The sequence below is a fragment of the Petromyzon marinus genome, chromosome 17 (genome assembly GCF_048934315.1).
Source record: "Petromyzon marinus isolate PM22_M1 ecotype Great Lakes invasive population chromosome 17, UKy_Petmar_22M1.pri1.0, whole genome shotgun sequence".
Classification (NCBI taxonomy): Eukaryota; Metazoa; Chordata; class Hyperoartia; order Petromyzontiformes; family Petromyzontidae; genus Petromyzon; species Petromyzon marinus.
Window position 1 is genome coordinate 22,984,578 of NC_133683.1, and position 20,555 is coordinate 23,005,132.

Consider the following 20,555-nt stretch of genomic DNA (forward strand, 5'->3'; position numbering starts at 1 on the left):
TATTCTTTGGTTCTTTCGGTAAAGTCACGTAGAAATAGAAAATAATAAATTACATAATATCATACGACGTTTCGATTGCAAAGCAAGCAATCATCATCAGGTACAAATGAAAGAGAAACAAACCTAGTAAACTTAGAAATATAATGCAACACAGCGCAGAAAGTCGGTTGACACAGCAGTCAACACCCTACCTGGTTGATTACGTCCAAGAGACACAGAACCGGAGACACATACACAGACACACAAGCGGAAAGAGTTAACACAGAGACACAGAGAGAGAGAGACACATGCATGGGCACACAGAGAAACAACGTCTCTGTGTCGAGGCCTTAAATAGTTAGAGAGGGGGTACAGAGAGAGAGAGGGGGGGTTAGAAGAATTAGCATGTCAATGGGAGATCCCGCAATGAGAGATCCACCGCCAACGCTGGAGGAGAGAGCAACAACCGAGGGGAGACAGAGACGGAGGCAACACTAAATCAAACTAACTTAGTAAAATGTATATATACTGTGCAGTGTAGACTGTGTACACTGCACAGTATGTATATATATACTGTATATATCAGCATATATACATGCAAAGTCCAGGCAACGTTTCTCCACCAAGCCTTCAACAGACTGTCGGGGTCAGCCCTATTCGGGAGCACCGATGAAGGCCGCACACTACGGGAGATGGTGGTTGGCCAATAAAACCCCATCCGCCGTTGTCTCCTGAGTGCTGATGTTTCCACACTGCTGCAAGTAGGCATTTAATGCTGAGTCGACCTAGGGGAAGCCCAGGACCAGTTAAGTTAATAGCACATGCACTAACCACTGTATCACCGCTCCCCACAATATAGACAAAATACAAAGATCCCCTGTATAGCCTTGAATAGACTGTTGGGGCAGGTGCTGTTTGCGAGCACCTATGAAGGCCAGCACTGTGGCACACGAGGGGATCAGTGGCCAACACCACGCCCGGCCGCCTTTGTATCCTAAGTGGCACACCACACTAGGTACAAATTTGAGGCTGAGTCACCTAAGGAAGGTGTTGCACCGGTTCAGATAATTGTTACTGGTGTTGGCCATGAGCGGGAATCGAACTCGTGTCGCCGGGTTCATAGCGTAGCGCACTAACCGCTGTATCACCGCTCCTCACATTACAGACGTAAACGCATACACACACATCAGCTTAGTATAACATCAACATTAACAATTCAGCTGCACTTATTCCTATGACTTCATTTCAATTCGATAAAAATTAAACACGTGTTCAATTTTCTTTGGTTCTTTTGGTAAAGTCATGTAGAATGAGAATAAAATAATAAAATAAGACAATAAAATTCTCCCGACGTTTCGGCCACAACACAAGTAGCCTTCATCAGGTGAAAGAACATAACTGTCGGGACAACAGAACTGTCGTGAGAATTTTATTGTCTTATTTTATTTTATTATTTTATTCTCATTCTACGTGACTTTACCGAAAGAACCAAAGAAGATTAATCCTTGCAGTCACGAAAGCTTTAAATCGAAATTTACGTGTTCAATTCTCACTTTTATTAGTTTTTCCTTAAAATTGCTTGTTACGTTTACTGCAGCCAACGAATCACATTAGGACACTCAGAATTGGATGTTTTTTTTTTATTCAGATGGCATTCGGTAACAGCAAAAAAATACCCCTCTATTTCTTTCATACAACAAGCGCTCTGCATTGATTCCATTCTTGTGGTCACTACTGACGACCCCCCCCCCCCCCCCCATCATTGGCTAAAGAGCAGGGCCCTCAATGCTGGCATATGGTAATTGCCTTCGTACCTGAAGCCAAAAGTACAGGCGCCTAAATTCCGCACAGCGGGAGGGTCTGGAGACGTGAAACCCTTTCCATCTGTGGGGACCGCCTATCTGGCCAACGTTACATTGAGGGCTATGGTTAACTCTGCCTTACGTAATGCCATTCCTCCCGCTGCCACGGAAATCCCACAAGAGCTGTTAGCGAGCACCTATTGAGGCCACTGTGCCTGGCCACACTTTTCTACCCCCCGTGGTGGTGATGTGAATACATCACACGATGTCCTCATTTAAGTCTAGGTAAGGGCTTGGAACAGGAGTAAAATACTATTTGACACTGATGGATTGTGTGGCCAGAAATTGGACCCGGGTTTTTAGGACCGTAGCTTATTACTATCGACTACCATCTACAATTTACATGCACGTGCACACATTCTCGCACGGCAATTTGAATGCACATGCATACATTGACACATACACGTAAAGCAATACGAACAAAGACAAACATCTCCCAATAGCCTCATAGACTGTTGGGACAAGGGATGTTATTGAGCACCCATTCAAGTCAGCCACAGTGAATAAGGAGGTAATGTGGCCAGCACCATGCCTTTGTCGCCTTGGTGCTAATTTTTACACACAGAATGTGAACACACTGCACCAGATACTAATTTAAAGTTGACTTTTAACTTAGGCTCAGAATTGGTTCATATATCGCTTGCCACTGATTTTAGCAATGGCTGGCAATCAAACTCAGTGCAGTGTGCTAACCACCGTGCCATTGTTTCCGACATGTCAACACACACATATACACCGATGCAAATACAGACCAAAGTTAACTGCTAATAATTGGCCTTTTGTTTGCAAGTTAAATTTTTTTAAATCAATTTAAGAAACATAACCGTCAGTAGACAACATTGTCTTCATTTTAAACTAGGCAAGACCTACAAGTCTGCGTAATTGCACACTCACAGGAAACAGTCTCATCGTGTTCTTAGTGTGTTCTATACCAACCCCTATCCATATGCAAAACAAATCCACAGAGCAAACATTTTCAGTGCATTATTTGTGAGACGTCCATTCATTTTCGATCGACATACATGTGACGCATCGCGTGTTAATCTGCACACAATACTTGTTTTATTCAATCTGCACTTTGGGAAGGGAGCCTGTAAAATGATAAGGGCTTTCAATGGAAATTCTCTTTCCCCTTTTTGGCTTTTTCTCAGCCTGACCTGTCGACTACTTTGACAGAAGATTCTTGCTTCAGGGTTCACTGTCATCATCTGCTAGTTATGTTTCATCCCCGTGCTCAGTTTTGATGGTTCGGCCAAAATTAAGATGAAAATCTGATACAAAGAGTAATGGTCGGCTTAGCATGCAGTTTTAAGTGCATTGCATAGATATGTACGAAAGCATTTGGAATAAATGACATGGGGACTGGTGTTTGTATAGTGGCCCAGTGGTTTTGTCATGCTGCTTGGATTTCAGTAATATATTCTACTTTGGTTTTGAAGCCAAGCACAAAACTTATATTATTAAACTCCAAGTTGCATTAGTTGTGGCTCTTTGGGTGCTTTCGCAACTCATGATTAGAATCAGCAGTTAAAATGGAGAATTTCAAAGATTACAAATGGCGCGTTTGAACTGTTATGTTCTTCGTTATTTGATTATAGGCACGGTGGCGCTCTCCTGTGATCAAGGGTCGGTGGATCACATCGATTGTTAGACTACCAGTCTATCCATCTGTGTGAATCTCCTCCTATGAAATAAGAATGTGCGTCCATCACAGACTAATTTTCACCCATCGTTCAATAAAGAGTTATGTACTTCACTCAGTTTGCTTCAATCGTTAGAGAGAAAGCTACAATAACGCAGATTTTGATGAGTACCTCCGTTTGTGGGTGCTGGCATGGTTTAGCTCGCGAGACTTGATGAGGTCACCGGTTATATTTGACCTACCAAGCACAGCAGTTAGAACAATCGGGTGAGTTTCTTACCCCCCCTCACCTCCTCTCTATACCCAGCAATACAAATGGTTATATCACACTTATTTGATTGTCTTGCTGTGTGTAGTGAGATAAAGTATGGGTGCTCCCACCCTCTTCCAAGACATCTGGCCAACATAGAGTATCCCTAAATACATGGGCGCTATGGTGGCGAGATGTTATCTACCTCGCCTGGTATACAGGAGGTCGTCGGTTCGATCCTGACCTTGACGCCTGTATATTTGGAGTTTGCGTGTTCTCCCCGTGGTCATGTGGATTTTTCTCCGGGTCTTCCGGTTTTCCCCTCCACATTTAGAAACACGTGTCTAAGAGTATTTGGCTGCTATAAATTTCCGCACGATAAGCCGCGTTGTTGAGCTACCATTTGTGACCAGGTCGCTTCTGAAAAAGAGCTATGTAGCTCAGTGGGGACTTAGCTGTAAAATAAATAATAAAATGGCCTTTCGGGGAGGTCGCCAGAGCTCCCTCTAAGTGTAAGCTACTCTACGAACAGTTGCGTGAGCGAGCAATGACAGAGCGGCAACTCGTTATGTTTTTTGCACCAATATTATTTCGCGATGCAAACTGCTCTGTTTTTCCCGGGTCGAAGCTCGTGGCAATGTACCTGCTAAAAACATCCGCGCGTGCCGTTCCTTTCCTGGGGGATGAATCACGCGTGCCTCATTGTGTGCAGGGTGGTGGGATATTTGTCAGAAAGATTTAGTTTACAGCAGCTTCCCCCAGTGAAATGCTTCGGGGAGGGGGTCACTGCAAGGTCCTGTGCAGCCACCGCTCGGCATGGCCACGTAAACAAGCCACGGGCAGATGCGTTCACAGGGCTCTGTTTTTCTCGCTATTGCCGTGATATACAGCGCACCTGGGCACCTCTTCATGGATGCCGGTGTGACTCTGGAAAGATGGATTTGCACCGTTCATTGTCCCCGAGGATGTGAAGCCGGCGGCATGGGTTTCTTCCGGCAGCGATGCGGATTTCCAAGGTTCAGTGAAACACACGTGACAAACGGCGAAGGATATTGTACTCCTGCAAGCTGCAGGTATGCCGTTGAGCCGTAATGGTTAGCCCGCTAGACTTGTAAACCAAGAATTCGCTGGTTCTATTCCATCTCCAGGATTCACAGTCCACCCATCAGTATAAATGAGAATATCACAGTGAATCCATCGGCAGGTGACATGTGGTGTGGTGACGTGTGGAGAACGTCCTACCAAGATATCTGGCCAACGTGGAAAATTAGGCCAACATACCCACGGGAGGGTCTCTCTAAAGTTCTCCTGAGTGGAGGTCCAAACCCAGAGGTGCGAGTAATTAAAGTGCAGGTATGCACGTTTCACCCCCTTGTACAAGCTACTGATTTGCCTCAGGCCAGGATCCAAATGCCCCAAAAGAAAGAACTGCAGGGAGATAGCAGGGGTAGTTCATCACCTCTTCACAAGCTTAGCGGGGGACACTTTCTCTATTGTCGACTCGGCATGTGTTCACATGTACAGCTATGAAAAAGGGCCATTGTCCATAACGTCACCGATTACATATTGCATCTTTCATTCAAGGCAGTGCTGTTGACGAGCGTGTTGATATTGTTTCGTCAATCCACTGCTGGATTACGGCGTCCCCATGCCGTGCGAGTTGTGGGGGTTATTTGACCATTCTTCACCATGCTCGTTCGTGCGGGTTGATGAAAGTGGGGAGGGTATATGTGAAACACACGTGAAGAATATCCGTACATAACTGAACCTTATGGCGGTACCCCGGGATAGCATAATGTTCGTGACGCAGTAATTTTTAGTCTGTTGATGGTCGGCGACGCGGCAATCGACTCATCTCGACGAGCTGTACTCACGATGCACCACTACGGTGCGTACGAGCGTTCAGGGTTTTAGCTCAATCGTCCTCGCTGCGTTTCGACATCACGGACTAGCAGCGATTTCGGATTGATTGGTACCCCAGTCGCGGAGTGAAGTACACCCCTGGACAAAAATAGTGTCCCAGAAATAAAGTATTTAATTGCCTCGGCCATTTTGTATTCTTTGGTACCCCGGGGTACCACCATAAGGATCAACTGTGCAAAGATGAATGTTGCTGCTCTGCCCTCTGCTGCCCACTGCATAGCACCGTTAATCCTATAACAACCTGTTTGTGCACTTTACAACAAAAACTCGACACACTCGCCTTAGGAAAATAATTTATATTATAGGTGACGGCCCTTCAGTGCTTCGAGAAGCCAAAGGGGTAGTGACGAAGAGTTGGAGACATCACTTTATTTGTTTGTGTACGTTGGTCACCCATCCAAGCAGTGTCCAGGCTCAATCTTACTTAGCTTTTGAGATCTGGGTGATTTGGCCAGAGATGATATGTGTCCTTTTCGCCAGATGTAAATTCATATGCGTGTACTTCGCCACATGAACCTCTCCAAACGAGCATTCTGTTTTTTTAAAAGAAGTGCTTCTTAAGAGGTCCCATGACAGTGGTGTCTTCAAATAACAACAATATTCTCTCGCTTATTGTCAATGTCATTATCATGCCACAAAGCCCCCTTTAATCTCTTTGCTCACTCCCAAGATCAGCTTGCATTGGCCCACTCTTTGGAATGTGCGTCGATATTTACTCATTTCTGTTTTGCTCTGCTTCTCTTCCACACACGTGCAAAACACAACTTTTTAATATTACTGGAAACACTTTCGAATTCTTTCTGCGAATAGATTAACCAGACTCTGCACGTAAAATGTAGAGAAAGAAAGGCACTTGGAGGAGACTGAATATTTCCAGTGCTTGGAACCGGGTAATGAGCTGTGGAACTACGTCATCATTAGGGGCTGCGTAGATGTCATGGTACATTTTCTGTGGATTTAACAGGCAAATTAAAATGGTTAAATGACTCATCGACAGTAGCTTATATTTCGTTAAACGATTCAAAAGTTAGTTTCCCTTTGCTCAAACTAAAATAGGCAAGGTCCATGTTCATTGGGTGGTCCTGGATCAGTGTTGAACATTTCAGATTTCTATGACTTTACACGAAGTTGTTCTAATTGTATTGCCCTTTGAGAAATGATGGGCTGGATGGATCTGCATCATGAATTTGAACTCCCAACCTTCAGATGTTGTGCATTCTCACTAAATGTCACTCAAACACATCTGGTAGCTATATGATTAAAGAACAGATGGTCTTTAAATAAATACATATTTATACCTTTGTTTTTTTCACTTCCTTTATTCATGAACATTATTATCCGGCATGATCTAACCAGTGCGTGCATTTGTCTTCGGGCCATCTGATTCCCCCCCCCCCCACATTTAGAAACATGCGTTTAGAGTATTTGGCTGCTATAAATTTCCACACGATAAGCTACGTTTTTTTATTTATAATTTGTGGCCAGGTGGCTTCTGAACAATAAGTTAATACCTCAGTGGGCTTTACCTGGTAAAATAAAAATAGTTTAAATAAAAATAGTTTATATTTTTAATAAAAAGAGTTGAATCGTGTTTATGGGATGATGGGCTCCCCAAACTTGCTATCCTTTACAATCTCATGATGCCATAATTCATTTCAGTATTGCACAAGAACCGTTCTCATCGCTCCATCTCTGTGGAGGGTATCCTCTTGGGCATATTCCGTCTTTGGCTACCACTCTGTTGTTAACCTTGAGCATCAGCCACTGTCCTAATGCATAAAGTAGTTAATTTGCTGAATGGTTAGCTTATTGTATTTTTTTATTTCTAACTTCTTTTTTGTCAAAACAACATGAAGAAACATTTCATCTGTAGGCACCGACAGGGCGACAACCAAGCTCGATGTGCGATGCAGTCGTAGCAGAACTTTGTGGTTATCCATCAATTGTACAACAAATTGAGTTGTCCTGCAGAAGGAAGGAAGGGACGGTTAGGTACAATAGGCGAAACAAATTCCAGTGGATCTGCAAACTAAGTGTTTTCTTTCCAAATGCGCTTAAGGACTAAAAGCAACACCCATCTCAGTTGTAGGACTTAACGGGGATTTAGTTTTTTTGCTTCTCGTGCTTGCACTCAGGTCCACGTGCACTATTTATTTATTTACTCGTTTAAGGCTCTTAAGAGGAAGAGCTTAAATCATAAAAGGAAAAGCTGTGATCAAAGAAATGTAAGAAAAATGCGTGGACCATGGTCCATAATAAATATATCACCGTGCGATAAATATCAATGTTTGGTGACAGCATACAGTATTGAGCGTCGTAGTTTAACTCCATAACCATTAACAAAACTCAACAGTTTTTGGCTTGTATGGTTCATAAACTTGTCAAATCAAATGGTAACAACTCATATAAAATGTGGTTTCTAGGATGATTAACAACACTAATATTTTTCACACCTTTACTTAAAAACAACATGCTGGCTAAGTACAGTTTGTAATAGGTTATAACATTCCATTGGTTGCATACAAAGCGGGGTGCAGTGGTGGTGCAGCGGTTAGCACATGCTGTTCAATTCCCTGCCAGGGCTAACATCAGTGGAAATTATTTCTGAACTGGTCCTGGGCTACTCCTTCTTCATGAACCTGCATGGACCTGCGTGGTGAAATATGATCAGATAACCCTTACGCCCAGCGTGGCATGGGGACGCTCTCTCATCCAACGGTGGATTGACAAACGACCACTTTGCATGTACCTACACACATGCGTGTACGTACACATATATATTAATGTATGTGTACTGCTGGGGAGTGGTGGTGTAGTGGTGAGCATCCTGCGCTATGAACCCAGCGCCTGAGTTTGATTCCCGCCACTTGGAAACAAAGGCGGCCGGGCGTGGTGCTGGCCATCCACCACCTCGTGTACCGTGCCGGCCTTCATAGGTGCTCGCTAACAGCACTTGCCCCTACAGTCTGTTAAGGCTATAGGGTGGATCTTTGTCTCTTTGTGTACTTACATATATGTATGTACACATATATACCAAGCGCTGAATGATTTCGTTCCTCCATGAAGTTGTCATCTTTTGAAACCATACAAACCATCTCGAACTGTCACCAACTAACAATACCTGAAGTTGGAGGCTGCCCGGACCATGCCACCGGTGCTTTCGCCTGCATTGCACTGAGACGTTGGGACACACTGCCTGTGCACGTCAACAGGACCACGAGTGTTGCTGTCTTTAAGACATCTAAAGGCTCATTCTTTCACGTTCGCTTTTCAGGAATGAATCACATTTCATTGCACGAGAATGTTACGTTGTTTCATTGATTTAGTGTTCCAGCACATTTGATTAAATTGTAGTTTGCCATCTTTAAACAATTTAAACTTCGGCCTGCCAATCTACTAACTGTGGCATATATAAAATTATACTGCTGGTGGGGGATTTGATAAACTTGCACCATTGCTTCGTCTGCCACGCCAAGAGTTCGAATCGAATCAGCAGCCGCTGCATACTTAGAATACGTTATTATACTGCATTCTCATATGTTTTAAAATTTTAACAACCTGCAGATTTAGCTGCACTAGAGACAGCGGGTCTGTGACACGCTCACCATTAGTTATTCGCAAGACAATGCTTAGATCTGGAACGTGGTTTGACATTCCGCAGCGCCGAGGGGCTTAGCTTGAAACGTGACTTTCGCTCGCCACACTGACTCTTGCAACACACTTGAGCAATTCCCACCTTGCTAAGGAAACAGAGCATCAGCCCCGCCATGTATGCATACATATGCAAACACTGCATGGGTCTTTACGAATGCTCCTCCGTCAAATTTATTTACACTTCAACATCACACACACATATATACTCAATGCAAGTGGGGCGAATGCTGTTAGTAAACACCTATTATGGGTATAACTGCATAGAATAGGGCGGTGTGGCCCACACCGCCCGGCTGCTTTTGTATGCCTGGTTATGACGTTTACATACTGCAACACGCACTCATTTAAGATGGACCTAATCTGAAGGAGGCCTATGACAGCTTCCAATACCACCTTACCACTGATGTTATGTACCCTTGCCAGGAGGCAAACCCAGTTCATACAGCATTCAAGTGCAGTTTGCGAACCACTGCTCTAGCGATGACCAAATACACACTGATACCAACTATTAGTGGGGGGTTAGTTATACATTGATTTTAAGAAAAGGATGATTTGTCTTAACTGCTTATGATTAAAAGAAAGGTAGTCAATGTCGAAAGGTCATGCAGAAGTCTGATTTGAGATTGCAATCAATGCATGCCAACACATCATAATCCTCAACAGTGATCTGCCCGCTGCTGGATGAAGTCCTCCTCGACCTCTGAGCATCCCTCAGGGTCTAGAGACACACAACACTCCATCTAGCTCCTGCACACGAGTCATTCGAATCGCTCCATTTCCAAGGTGGATGTCCTCTTGGGCACGTGTTTCCTCCCTGTGCTTTCCTTTATTGCGATCATTGATTTTCATCTACGGACCAGTTCAGTAAAACACTCGACACTGAGAATGAGAATAAAATAATAAAATAAAATAACACAATAAAATTCTCACGACGTATCGGCCACAACACAAGTGGCCTTCTTCAGGTGAAAGGAACAGACCTGTCGGGACGACAGAGCTTCAATGAACGTTGTGAAGATTCGTAGCGTCTTTTAAGCTGGTTTAGAGAAGTGAGGCACCTTGACAAAGGGGTTTACATATCAAACAGGAGAATTTAGCATTGAAATAGCTGAGGGATTAGCTTGTGACTGGTCACAGAAATGGCTATGTTAAAGTCAAAGCCTACACATCCACAGAGGCACCTAGTACAAATCAAACAGGAGAATTTAGCATTGAAATAACTGAGGGATTAGCTTGTGACTGGTCATAGAAATAGCTATGTTAAAGTCAAAGCCTACACATCCACAGAGGCACCTAGTACAAATCAAACAGGAGAATTTAGCATTGAAATAGCTGAGTGATTCGCTTATGACTGGTCACAGAAATGGTTATGTTAAAGTCAAAGCCTACACATCCACAGAGGCACCTAGTACAAATCAAACAGGATAATTTAGCATTGAAATAACTGAGGGATTAGTGACTGGTTATAGAAATAGCTATGTTAAAGTCAAAGCCTACACATCCACAGAGGCACCTAGTACATGGACGCCAAAGGGGCTGCAACACCTCAACTATCATACCGAAAGAACCAAAGAAGATTCATCCTTGCAGTCACGAAAGCTTTAAATCGAAACTCGACACTGATTTTAGCCAATACAGGGATATACACTCGTAGGGTTCATAGTGCAGAACGCTAACTACTTCTCCCTTCCTGTCCAGTTAGTATGTCAACTAAATACGTTATGTAAACAGACAGGCAACAAAGCTTATGTCACATACATGAAACTAAATACGCTTATTTGTTTTAGCACATTTCTTATATCCCTATTTGTTAGTTCAGGTCAGATGAGGTCACCTTGACAGCAATCGCACGCCTGGGCTAAACAGTGACATCGCCACTCACACTGTGTGTAGTGGCCTGACTTTACCCGACAGTTGTGTGTGTAAACACGCTGTCACTGACCTGCTTGTCCTCACAGCTAATGTAATTTTCCTTTTCACGAGAGGTTAGCAGGTTCAGAGAGTGTTTGCTGCTTTGAGCAGAAAATTGTGCGTCACCACACATTCCCCCCCCACCAGCCCCTTGCACAATAGAAATGTCTCCACGTTAATCCTAGAAAGTGGCCTGGATGCGGTGCGGTGAGTAAAGCCACGGCATGGCCCGCGGTTGTGAGCTCCAAGCTCGTGCAGGGTTAACTGAGCCCATCGTTTCTCTGGGGTTGGTAAAATGAGTCCACCATCTGGAGGGTGGACCTCTTGGTCCGCGTCAACAAATGGTTCCCCCGTGGAGTAACTGGGTTCCGAGTGAGCGTTCAACGAGCAGAGCAATTCATCCATCAAAACCATTGCCTCCGCTTACGATGCGTGTCCGTGAGACGTCACACACGAGATGTGTCCCCTGCTGATGCATTTGACATGCTGCTCTGCACCATTATCGTCATCATAAGCCGTGGTCAATCCACTGCTGGATGAAGGGCCTCCCCAAGGCGCCGTCAGCTCTCATGATCCTGACACGGTAACAATCCGCCACCTGCTGATCTTACGTTAAAGATAATGGAGCACACGGGACTGTACAGACAGGACAGTACGATAAAGACAATGCAAATTTAGTGCTAAAAATGTGCCGATGAAAAGTATTATTGAGCCGTATTGTGACAATTTCTAAAAAATGTCACCACATGCCCAGTCTTCTAATAAAGGAATATTGAATTCCAACCACAACTCACGCCTGCACGTAGCATTTGTTTGACACTGACCTTTTGACCTTGGAATTTATAAGAGTGTTTCGTCTAATTTACAGGAGTGATATGTGAATAGTTGCTTGCTCGAGTTCATACATTAATGCATAATTCAACTTTCTTGTAACAGAGCATCCTGTCATGATGGATGGGGAAGTCTTGGAGTGTCCCCAAGGCTTCAGAAAGGAGAACTCCACTCACTGCAGAGGTAAACACTCACAAGCCGATCAATTTTATGGTACACACGGAAATTCGTTTTTATTTTCACTCATTTCATCACAATCTGCACTTTCTCTCTGCCTGACATTTGTAACACACGCACACCACTTTAAGGGCATGCTAAGTACATGGAGAAAATGGCTCTTTAGATTTATGTAAATCATTTACATGGGCTCTGTTACATGTGTGTGTCGTTGAATATTTCATTATTGTACTGTAAGTAGCTAAGTTGTGATCATTTGTTGTAGTTTCTATGGGTGCAAAAAATTAGTCTATTGGTTCATGAATACCCTTTTTCTAAATTGACAATACATGCCATGCACCGCGTGCATAACAATCAATATTTTAGATTCATATACATGATATGCAACTTTGTCACGTGACAACTCCAGCTGCTAGTAGCCAATGCATTCACTGCAACGTTAAACTAGACATCGATTCTTGAATGGAATCATCTCCCTGAATCGTGGTAATTTGGAGTAATTGGGATGGTGGCAAAGGGGGCCGTGGTGAATCGTCACACCCCCAGGAGTTGTCGTGGGTCCGATCCTGACCCTAACGCCTGTATATTTAGAGTTAATATCTTCTCCTCTGGTTTATCCCTCCACAATTAGAAAAATGCGTTTCGAGTATTTGACTGCCATAGGTTTCCACGTGATAAGCCACTTCGTCGAGCTATCATCTGTGGCCAGGTCGCTTCTGAAAAGAGCTATGTAGCTCAGTGGGCCCTCCCTGGTAGAATAAAGATAGTAGAAGTTGTCGTTGTTTGGCCAGGTGACTTCAGCAGCAGAGCGAGCAGTTAACAACATGAAGGCTACGGGATCTAGTTGTGTTTGGGGGGTTGACTCAGCCCACCACCCCTCTGAGGTGAACAAAACGAGTCCCACTATATGGAGATGTAAAAACCTGGTCGCATGGATAGACTTGCCTGCCGCACCCATAGTGATGAGAAGTTTACACCACTGGCTCAGGGCTGTAAACAGAAGATGAGCACTGCCTCAGTGTTTAATTGAGTAGGAAATCACTTTGACTCTGGGCTATTTAGGGTGAACACCGCTCACGCAGCTGTGCCATTACGGAAATGTTGTTGTTATTTTTTTGTGGGGCCCCGACTAAGATGCCCAATAAATTCAGCGTAATCGGCAATTGTAGGGTCAACAGCGATGAGAGGAAACAAACAGACTCTCGGGGTATGAGATTGCCTTCAAAGGTACAGAGCATTTTCATTTACATCTCCACGTGGAGGCTAACATATTTAGAGTCCAGGGCAGCCGACTCAAGAACCTGATACGGGTACATTACCCCCTGAGCAACCTGTCACCTCTCATTGACTCTTGAATGTATACAATGATAAGATCAACAATGTTGCGGAGTTGAGTCAGGGGATGTATACACACTGTGGTGTAACGGGGTCAACCTTGATTAAGTGCAAAAATCTGATTTCAACTCAAGCTACGGACATGTAAAACAAAATATTGCGAGAGTTTCAGTGGGAGAAGAAATGGAATGGCGTGTTGACATTATGCAACGTGGGTCAAGTTTCAGTATCTGGGATCTGCCTTCGTGGATGGGGGTGAGCTTCTTGGTAACAGCAAGAATCCATCTTCGTCACTCTACACACAGAAGCCCGTTTGTATTAGAGAGAGAAAGGTTAATGGCATAGCTTGAGTGTTTCTGTTTCAATCGCCAAGGGAGCTGAAAGGCAATATGATAAAAAAAAAAAACTCCATGAGGTCTTTCTTAAGCTCCTATGACTTACTTTACACATAAAGGTTCTTCACGGATAAAACTGAGCGTGCGCTCGATTCAGCTTACATGGAGGGAGATAAAGGTCCCTCGCTCGGATCAGTTGGAGCAATTTAGGCGTAAGCGGACACCGTGGGCGCGGAACGAGGTATGCTGATTGTTTTCGGCCACTGCTCGAGGCCGCGAACTCGTGCCCCACCTTGTCAATCCGACGGTGGTGGTGACGACGCGACACGAGCCGGGGCACGGCGCGGCTGGATCCTTGGAGCTGCTGTTCACAACAGATTCCACCATGCTCCCCCCCACCGCCAACCCCCTCTTGCCTGCTCACTCCCACTAACCCCCCCCCCCCCATTTCCTGCTGCCCCCAGCTTCTTACGCTGCCCCAATTCCTCCCCACCCTCTTCTCAATGTTGCACATGCGTTCGCTTGATGCAGTACAGTACCTCTAAAATCCCTCACTGACATTAATTTGTATTCCCTCACTCTTGGGTAAAGCCAGAGTCAAAGTCTCAGCATCTCTCTTGAGTTATCTGCCTAAGGCGTCAGGGCCTTCGTTCAACTTTTCTCCATGCTCTCTCCTATTTTGTACTTTTCAATTGTATTTATGCTGAACTTCTTTCGCACCATACGTAGCCCCCCCCCCACCATTCCTCTTTTTTTCCAAGAGTCCTCTTAGAGCGTCCTTCAGGAACCCTTCCCCGCTGACATTATGCCCAATCCATATATTTTCCCTCATCTGAATTGTTCCAATCATTTTCCCTACTCCATTCTAGAGCTTCTTTCAGCAGGCTTTCTCCTCTGACAATGTGTCCAATCTGGATGTTCTACTCATCCCTGAATTATTCCAATCAGACTTCACATTGTTGTTATTGGGCATGAAGCAGTGCGTGAGGATTCCATTCGACAGAGGTGTTGTGCTGGGGAAGCCAGGGGAGGCGTTGTAGAGGCAAGAGGTGATAGGCTCGCTGAGCTTATTTGGCTTCCGGATGCCGAACGGATATGTTATGAGGTCGCACTTATGACACACAAACTGCTTGCCACAAATCAGCCACAATACCTTGCTGATCTCGTCAAGGAGCAAAAACCATCACGTCAACTCCGATCATGATCACAGCAGCGGCGTTTGGCTGGCCATTGAACAAAGACGGCTACCGGATCATTCGCTTTCAGATGCGGCCGCTTGGAACTTTCTTCGATTGAAAACTCATTTCTTTAGAGCTGCTTTTTGTGTTCAGTTTTGTTGTCCTTCTACCGCACCTCCAATTATCACGGTTGGCTACGTCCGGCGATAAATAAGTTTAAGATACATGCATACAAGGTCGGTGGATTGGGATCGCAGGAATTGGAAGAGGGGGTCGTTTTATTTTACCTCAGACCGAACAGCTTTCTTAACCTTTCACCCCACACAGAGGGGCGTCTGGAAAAGTCACACGGATATTTCCACAGAGTCGTGTGGTAATAGCATTATGAGATGTTTGGAGATCAATTCAGTTTGCTTTAATTTAATACCTCTGACCAGTCACGAATTTAGCATTCAGTGAATCTTTTCAAGTAGGGATATGGGTTATGATTAAAGCTACGTGATCATTGATAGAATATTTATGATCACAAAGGGCTCGCCATGAGCTTGATTCTAACGACTACTGTATGTTGGACTATGTCTCTGGGCGTCACACAAGACTAAGACTACCGACATGGAAGTAACAAAAGACGAGTGATGGACAAAACATGATCGTAGTAAAACTTGGCAAAATACGTGTGCTAAGCCACAGGTAATTGAAAAATAAGTTCTCGAAATGAACAGAGAAAGCGTTATTGATTATGGAAGTGGGTCACTTGTACAGCCCCTTGTACAAGGGTCATTACTTCGTGAGGCATTGCTTCTTTTTATGGAGGTCTTCACATTTTTGTCACAATTCCAGCTATTAGCTGTGCTCATCTTTGTGTGGCTTAGTGATGGAAATAAATGTGCGCTCATACATACCATGAAAATGCTCACTTGTTAAGCCAGTTCAGTTACATAATTTGCATTTGTTCAAATGGAATTTTTCTTCGTTGGGTTCCACACCCAGAATGCTATGGTCGTGCAACCAGTCTTAAATGAATCTTGGCAACAAAAACGACGTCGTCTTTTACAGAACACAGCCGTAGCTTGTCTGAAAAGGACCCGCCTGAAGCCCGGACACAGGCCACTGGGATTTTGGTATTTTCTGGCGAAGGCTTTGTACACAAGCCGATCGTGTCTGGCCTGAAGCCATTAATAACGTGAGCAAGGGCCCTTACAACGCTCAATCAGCGTGGAACAGAAGCAAAGAATCCGTGCTACCATGGGCTCATCAGCCACATTCCGGGCGAGATCCATAATTCATTATGTTATAGCAACGATGGTTATTTTATAAGGTCCGAAATTATTTTTTTTAATATGATACCGCGTTGGCAGGGGTGCACAAGCACCAATAACAACAAGTCTTCACATTGATCAATAACACGGCCAGAAGCAGATACAAAATTCGTAATAGGTGACGTTTTGAGCAATAGCCCTTCTTCATAGCGGAGAGGTAATGTCTCTGTTTATTATAATGGTGCTGTTAAAAAGTCCCTACCAGAGCAACACTTTTGTACACGCGTTAACAATTCCTGCTCACTTTTAAAGTCTCAAGCCCACGATTTGTTTTGTTCCATACAAAAAAATGCGTTCAATTTACGTTTACGAGTCGTGTTCTTTTAATCCTGCAACTTTTAAACGCAAGTCGCTTGCCTCGCTTACGTTGACAAACGTTATGCCCCTGCGTCGGATCCACCCTCCACAAGTGCCATTCCCTGCCAGCGTAAATCAATTTGATCCTTGCGGTTCGGCATCGGCTTGCCTTTACCTTTGAAGTTTCCATTGCGGCCGTCGTGATTTTCAAGCGCACGGCACCGTTGGCTTCCTCGCAAATGTTTTCGGCTAAACGCTGGGTCTATAATTCAGAATCTGGACCATAACTGTCACTAAATAACCATTTCGCGAGCCCGCAAGGCTGCGCTAAAGCCCCCGAGATGAAAGAAGAGGCACGTGGGGGAGCGTCCCGTTTGAAAGTTACTGCATGCCCTTTCCTAAGCCCTCCTGTGTTGTACGAATCTTAAAATAGATCGTTATGTGCTCGCAAAAGCAGATTCATCGCTGCGGGAAGACTCTTTTGCCGCCCTAATGAATACATGTCTGCATTCGTTAAGTCTGTTCATGGTTTGAAAGTTCTCGGGTACGTGATTGCCACAAGCTCACGCTGGAAGGAATAAATACACTTACATTCGCAAACTAATATATGAAACATGTAGTGGTGTTGTTGTGTGCAAAGTATAAACAAACCACGACCGTGACATCCGCTTAGTCTACAAATTACGGCAAGCACCGTCATCTTTGGACACGTTCAATCGAGCACACATTCATGTTTGATTAATTTTCGTGTAATATGTAACTAGATTTTGTATGTAATGTTTGCCGAAAGATTGTTTTTCTGTCGAGATATGCAGGCCGTACTTTGTCCTTCTCTTATGAACGACGCCAGGAAGATTGCAGATGAATTCCCTCCAGCATCGATAAAACTAAGTACCATTTTGTGGGATTTCAACAGTGGTTGTCAAATGGAAGGACTAGCCCCCTGCCATGGGAAAGTAGAAATTCCACCAATGACCGTATAATACTTTAAAATGTTTTATATATGTAAAAAAAGTATTTTTTAATAAACGTGCACATTCCATTCTCAGCCGGGTGGTGGTGCACGCCTTCATTCCAGTACTGTGGAGCCAGTGAGGGTTTGTGGATCGCACACAAGTTTTTAAACTCCCTTCCCGTGGGTGTCGAAGTGCAATACCCCTGGCTTTCCAGGAAAATGCAGCACATAAAACATGTGGACTCCACCTGTTCTGACTGTATGGGATTGAGTTTTTTCCCCCTTGGACACCTAGAGTTTCTCCAGGTCCTCTGGTTTCCTCCCACACGTTAAACACTCGTTAATTGGCCACAAACACCATCATATATAGAGGACCGAAGAGCTTGGGTAATTTTTTGGCGCCAGCTCACCGATTGGCTGCCTTCCTGCTTCTCTGTGGTTCCTCCCCGCACCTCTGTGTCATTCTCCTTCTTCGAGAGCGAGCGAATACTGTGCCATGTTACGTGTTGAACTTATTATTATTATTCTTACATACATTTACATTGATTAGTACGGATCTGTTTCGTGTTGCTTGCTCACGCGACACGTGCGTTTGTGTTCCGCAGACATCAACGAGTGTCAGTTCCGCGGCATCTGTCCCAATGGCACGTGCATCAACCAGCAAGGCAGCTTCAGATGCAGCTGCATGGAGGGGTACTTGTGGGACTCCTTTGGCCAGGAATGCATGTGTAAGCCACACCACATCACAATTGCCACTTTATCTGGGGCATGCTCGCTTATTCTCTGAGGTTTAAATTTCTAACGGGGCTTGTTTCTAGATGCGAGCAAAATTGTTCACTTCCGATAGAACTGCTGGAATTGACATTCCTCAAACACACAGGTGCATACCTTCAACTGCATCGGAACATCAACAGGCTGATAGGCACATCTGCTGCATAAACAAGCCACAGTGTGATTGTGGCCATGTGAACCAAAACTATGGGCCACATTAAAGCACTGTGGTCTGTGCTCCTTCATTGTAAAACACCGGTGTACTATCAACAACATCCGAACATCAACCACAGTGCGATTGTGGCCACGCGACACTCTGGACCATAAAGTAAGCCACCAAAATCTGCGCTCGTTCGACCGAGGAGTAATTGCGAAACGACATGAACTCTCTCTAGAAGAAGCCCTCTCGTCATGAGCAGACATCGACATTGCATTTAGCCCCTGAACATATTTTGACATGCAAGAATAGAATAGGAACTATTGACATTTTACCAAACAAATAAAATGAGCAGTGCAGCTCAAAAATTCATGGAAATGTTCGGCAACTTCAGAGAGGACCATTTCATTTATTTATTTATTATATAATTTGAGTTGGGTGAATTTACAGGTGGGTCACAGGAAATGTTGGTTTTAGATTGCAGTGTTTAAGTAGTTATTAAGGTGTATATTTCCCAAGGCAAATTTAATTTAGGGTTATTTAAACAAAGTTTGTGGCGTTTTCAGCCCAGGTGGCAAAGAGGGAGACATGTAAATCTTAAGGGCAAATAACAATTGTCAGTTAAAGTGGCTTAAACAGATTAACTTCATATGCACACTTACAATATAAAGAACAATGTAGACTTAGGTACATCAGAGTACTCTGACCAGTTTTGAAACTCATCACATTCCGCAATCTTTCACAAACTTCTATGTTCAATACAAAATGTTACACACTGCACGTACCTGATGATTGTCCAACATGTCCTCTATGACATAGAGAGAGCGGTGATGCAATTTAAGATGTAGATCCTGTGTTGTGTACACCCGTATCTCGTACGATATACAGCACTGACAGAAGTAAAAATCATCTATCTTCATTTCAAGAAACATACTGGGGGGACGTGTATCAATCATCAGGTGCATGCAGCACTTAACAAAAAGCATATGAACGTTTTGGCGGTACACCGGTGCGCGGTATAAACAAAGCAAAATTTTTGCGATAATTATTTATTTGCAACCCCAGTCAGAAAATATTGCGGGGTTCGTCAAAATCAGTTCTCGTAATGTTCGAAGCAGTCCGAAAACGAATGTTATGAGCTGCTGAAAACAAAGCTTCACAGTCTGTTGGCGTATGGCACCCAGCCTGATGACGATTGGCTCAGTATTCCAAAGGCAGACTTGACTCGTGCCCTCGACTTGGTCGGAAGTGTCCTCGATTCAACGGACTCAAATCGACAGTCACTATTGAACTTTTTTTTAGGAATTCTCGGGAGGCTGAATAAACCTTCGAATCGCGTCATACTTGGCGGCAGAGTCAAATAAAGACGTACAGACAGATTTGCTGATTCGAATTTAGATTTTAGACTGTTTTTTGAGGACTGGTATGTTATGCTGCACCGGTGTACCGCCAATACATCCACATGCTGTTTTTGAATGGAGACGATTGCCAAACGTGGAAAGGCGGACGGCGGTGGCTACGGGCACTGGAGTGTTGGAGACCCCCTCGCCTACAGCAAACCATGAAACTATAGGTCCTGAAACGACACACGATAGGTGCACATGCTACTACTTAAGCAGCCGTCAACCAAACAAAAAATCCCCCCCCCCCATACAATTACTGTACCTATGTGCAGAGTTCAAATTAGGGGCGTCACCGGCAAGACGGTGGAGCCTATAACTTAGCTTCCCTGTGGAGACGAGATGATTCACCTCTAATTGCTCCCAGCTGACCACCGCCCAACGGCACCGCAGGTGCGTCCACTTAACGGTTTGTGCAAACGGCCCCCCACCCCCCTCACACTTTGCTGTGTTTAGTGTCCAGCGGAGGGAGCTCTGGTGAGGCGTCCCAGTTCAGGGTCAAGTCACCGAGTCGTCACCGCCGTAGTAGGGTGGTGCCACAGTGTCAGTTGCATGCAGTGAATCTGGCTCAGGTAGGGC

General features: G+C 44.4%; 1 protein-coding gene across 2 annotated transcripts in view; it reads left to right on the plus strand.

The window, feature by feature from the left end:
* LOC116943138 (latent-transforming growth factor beta-binding protein 1-like) overlaps positions 1-20,555 on the plus strand; it is a 151,130-nt gene that overhangs the window by 57,336 nt on the left and 73,239 nt on the right. For both annotated transcript variants that reach the window (XM_076067737.1, XM_032955719.2), the window contains exons 9-10: positions 12,158-12,235; positions 18,254-18,376. In XM_076067737.1, the coding sequence (XP_075923852.1) occupies positions 12,158-12,235; positions 18,254-18,376 (201 nt within the window). The remainder of the gene's footprint in view (positions 1-12,157; positions 12,236-18,253; positions 18,377-20,555) is intronic.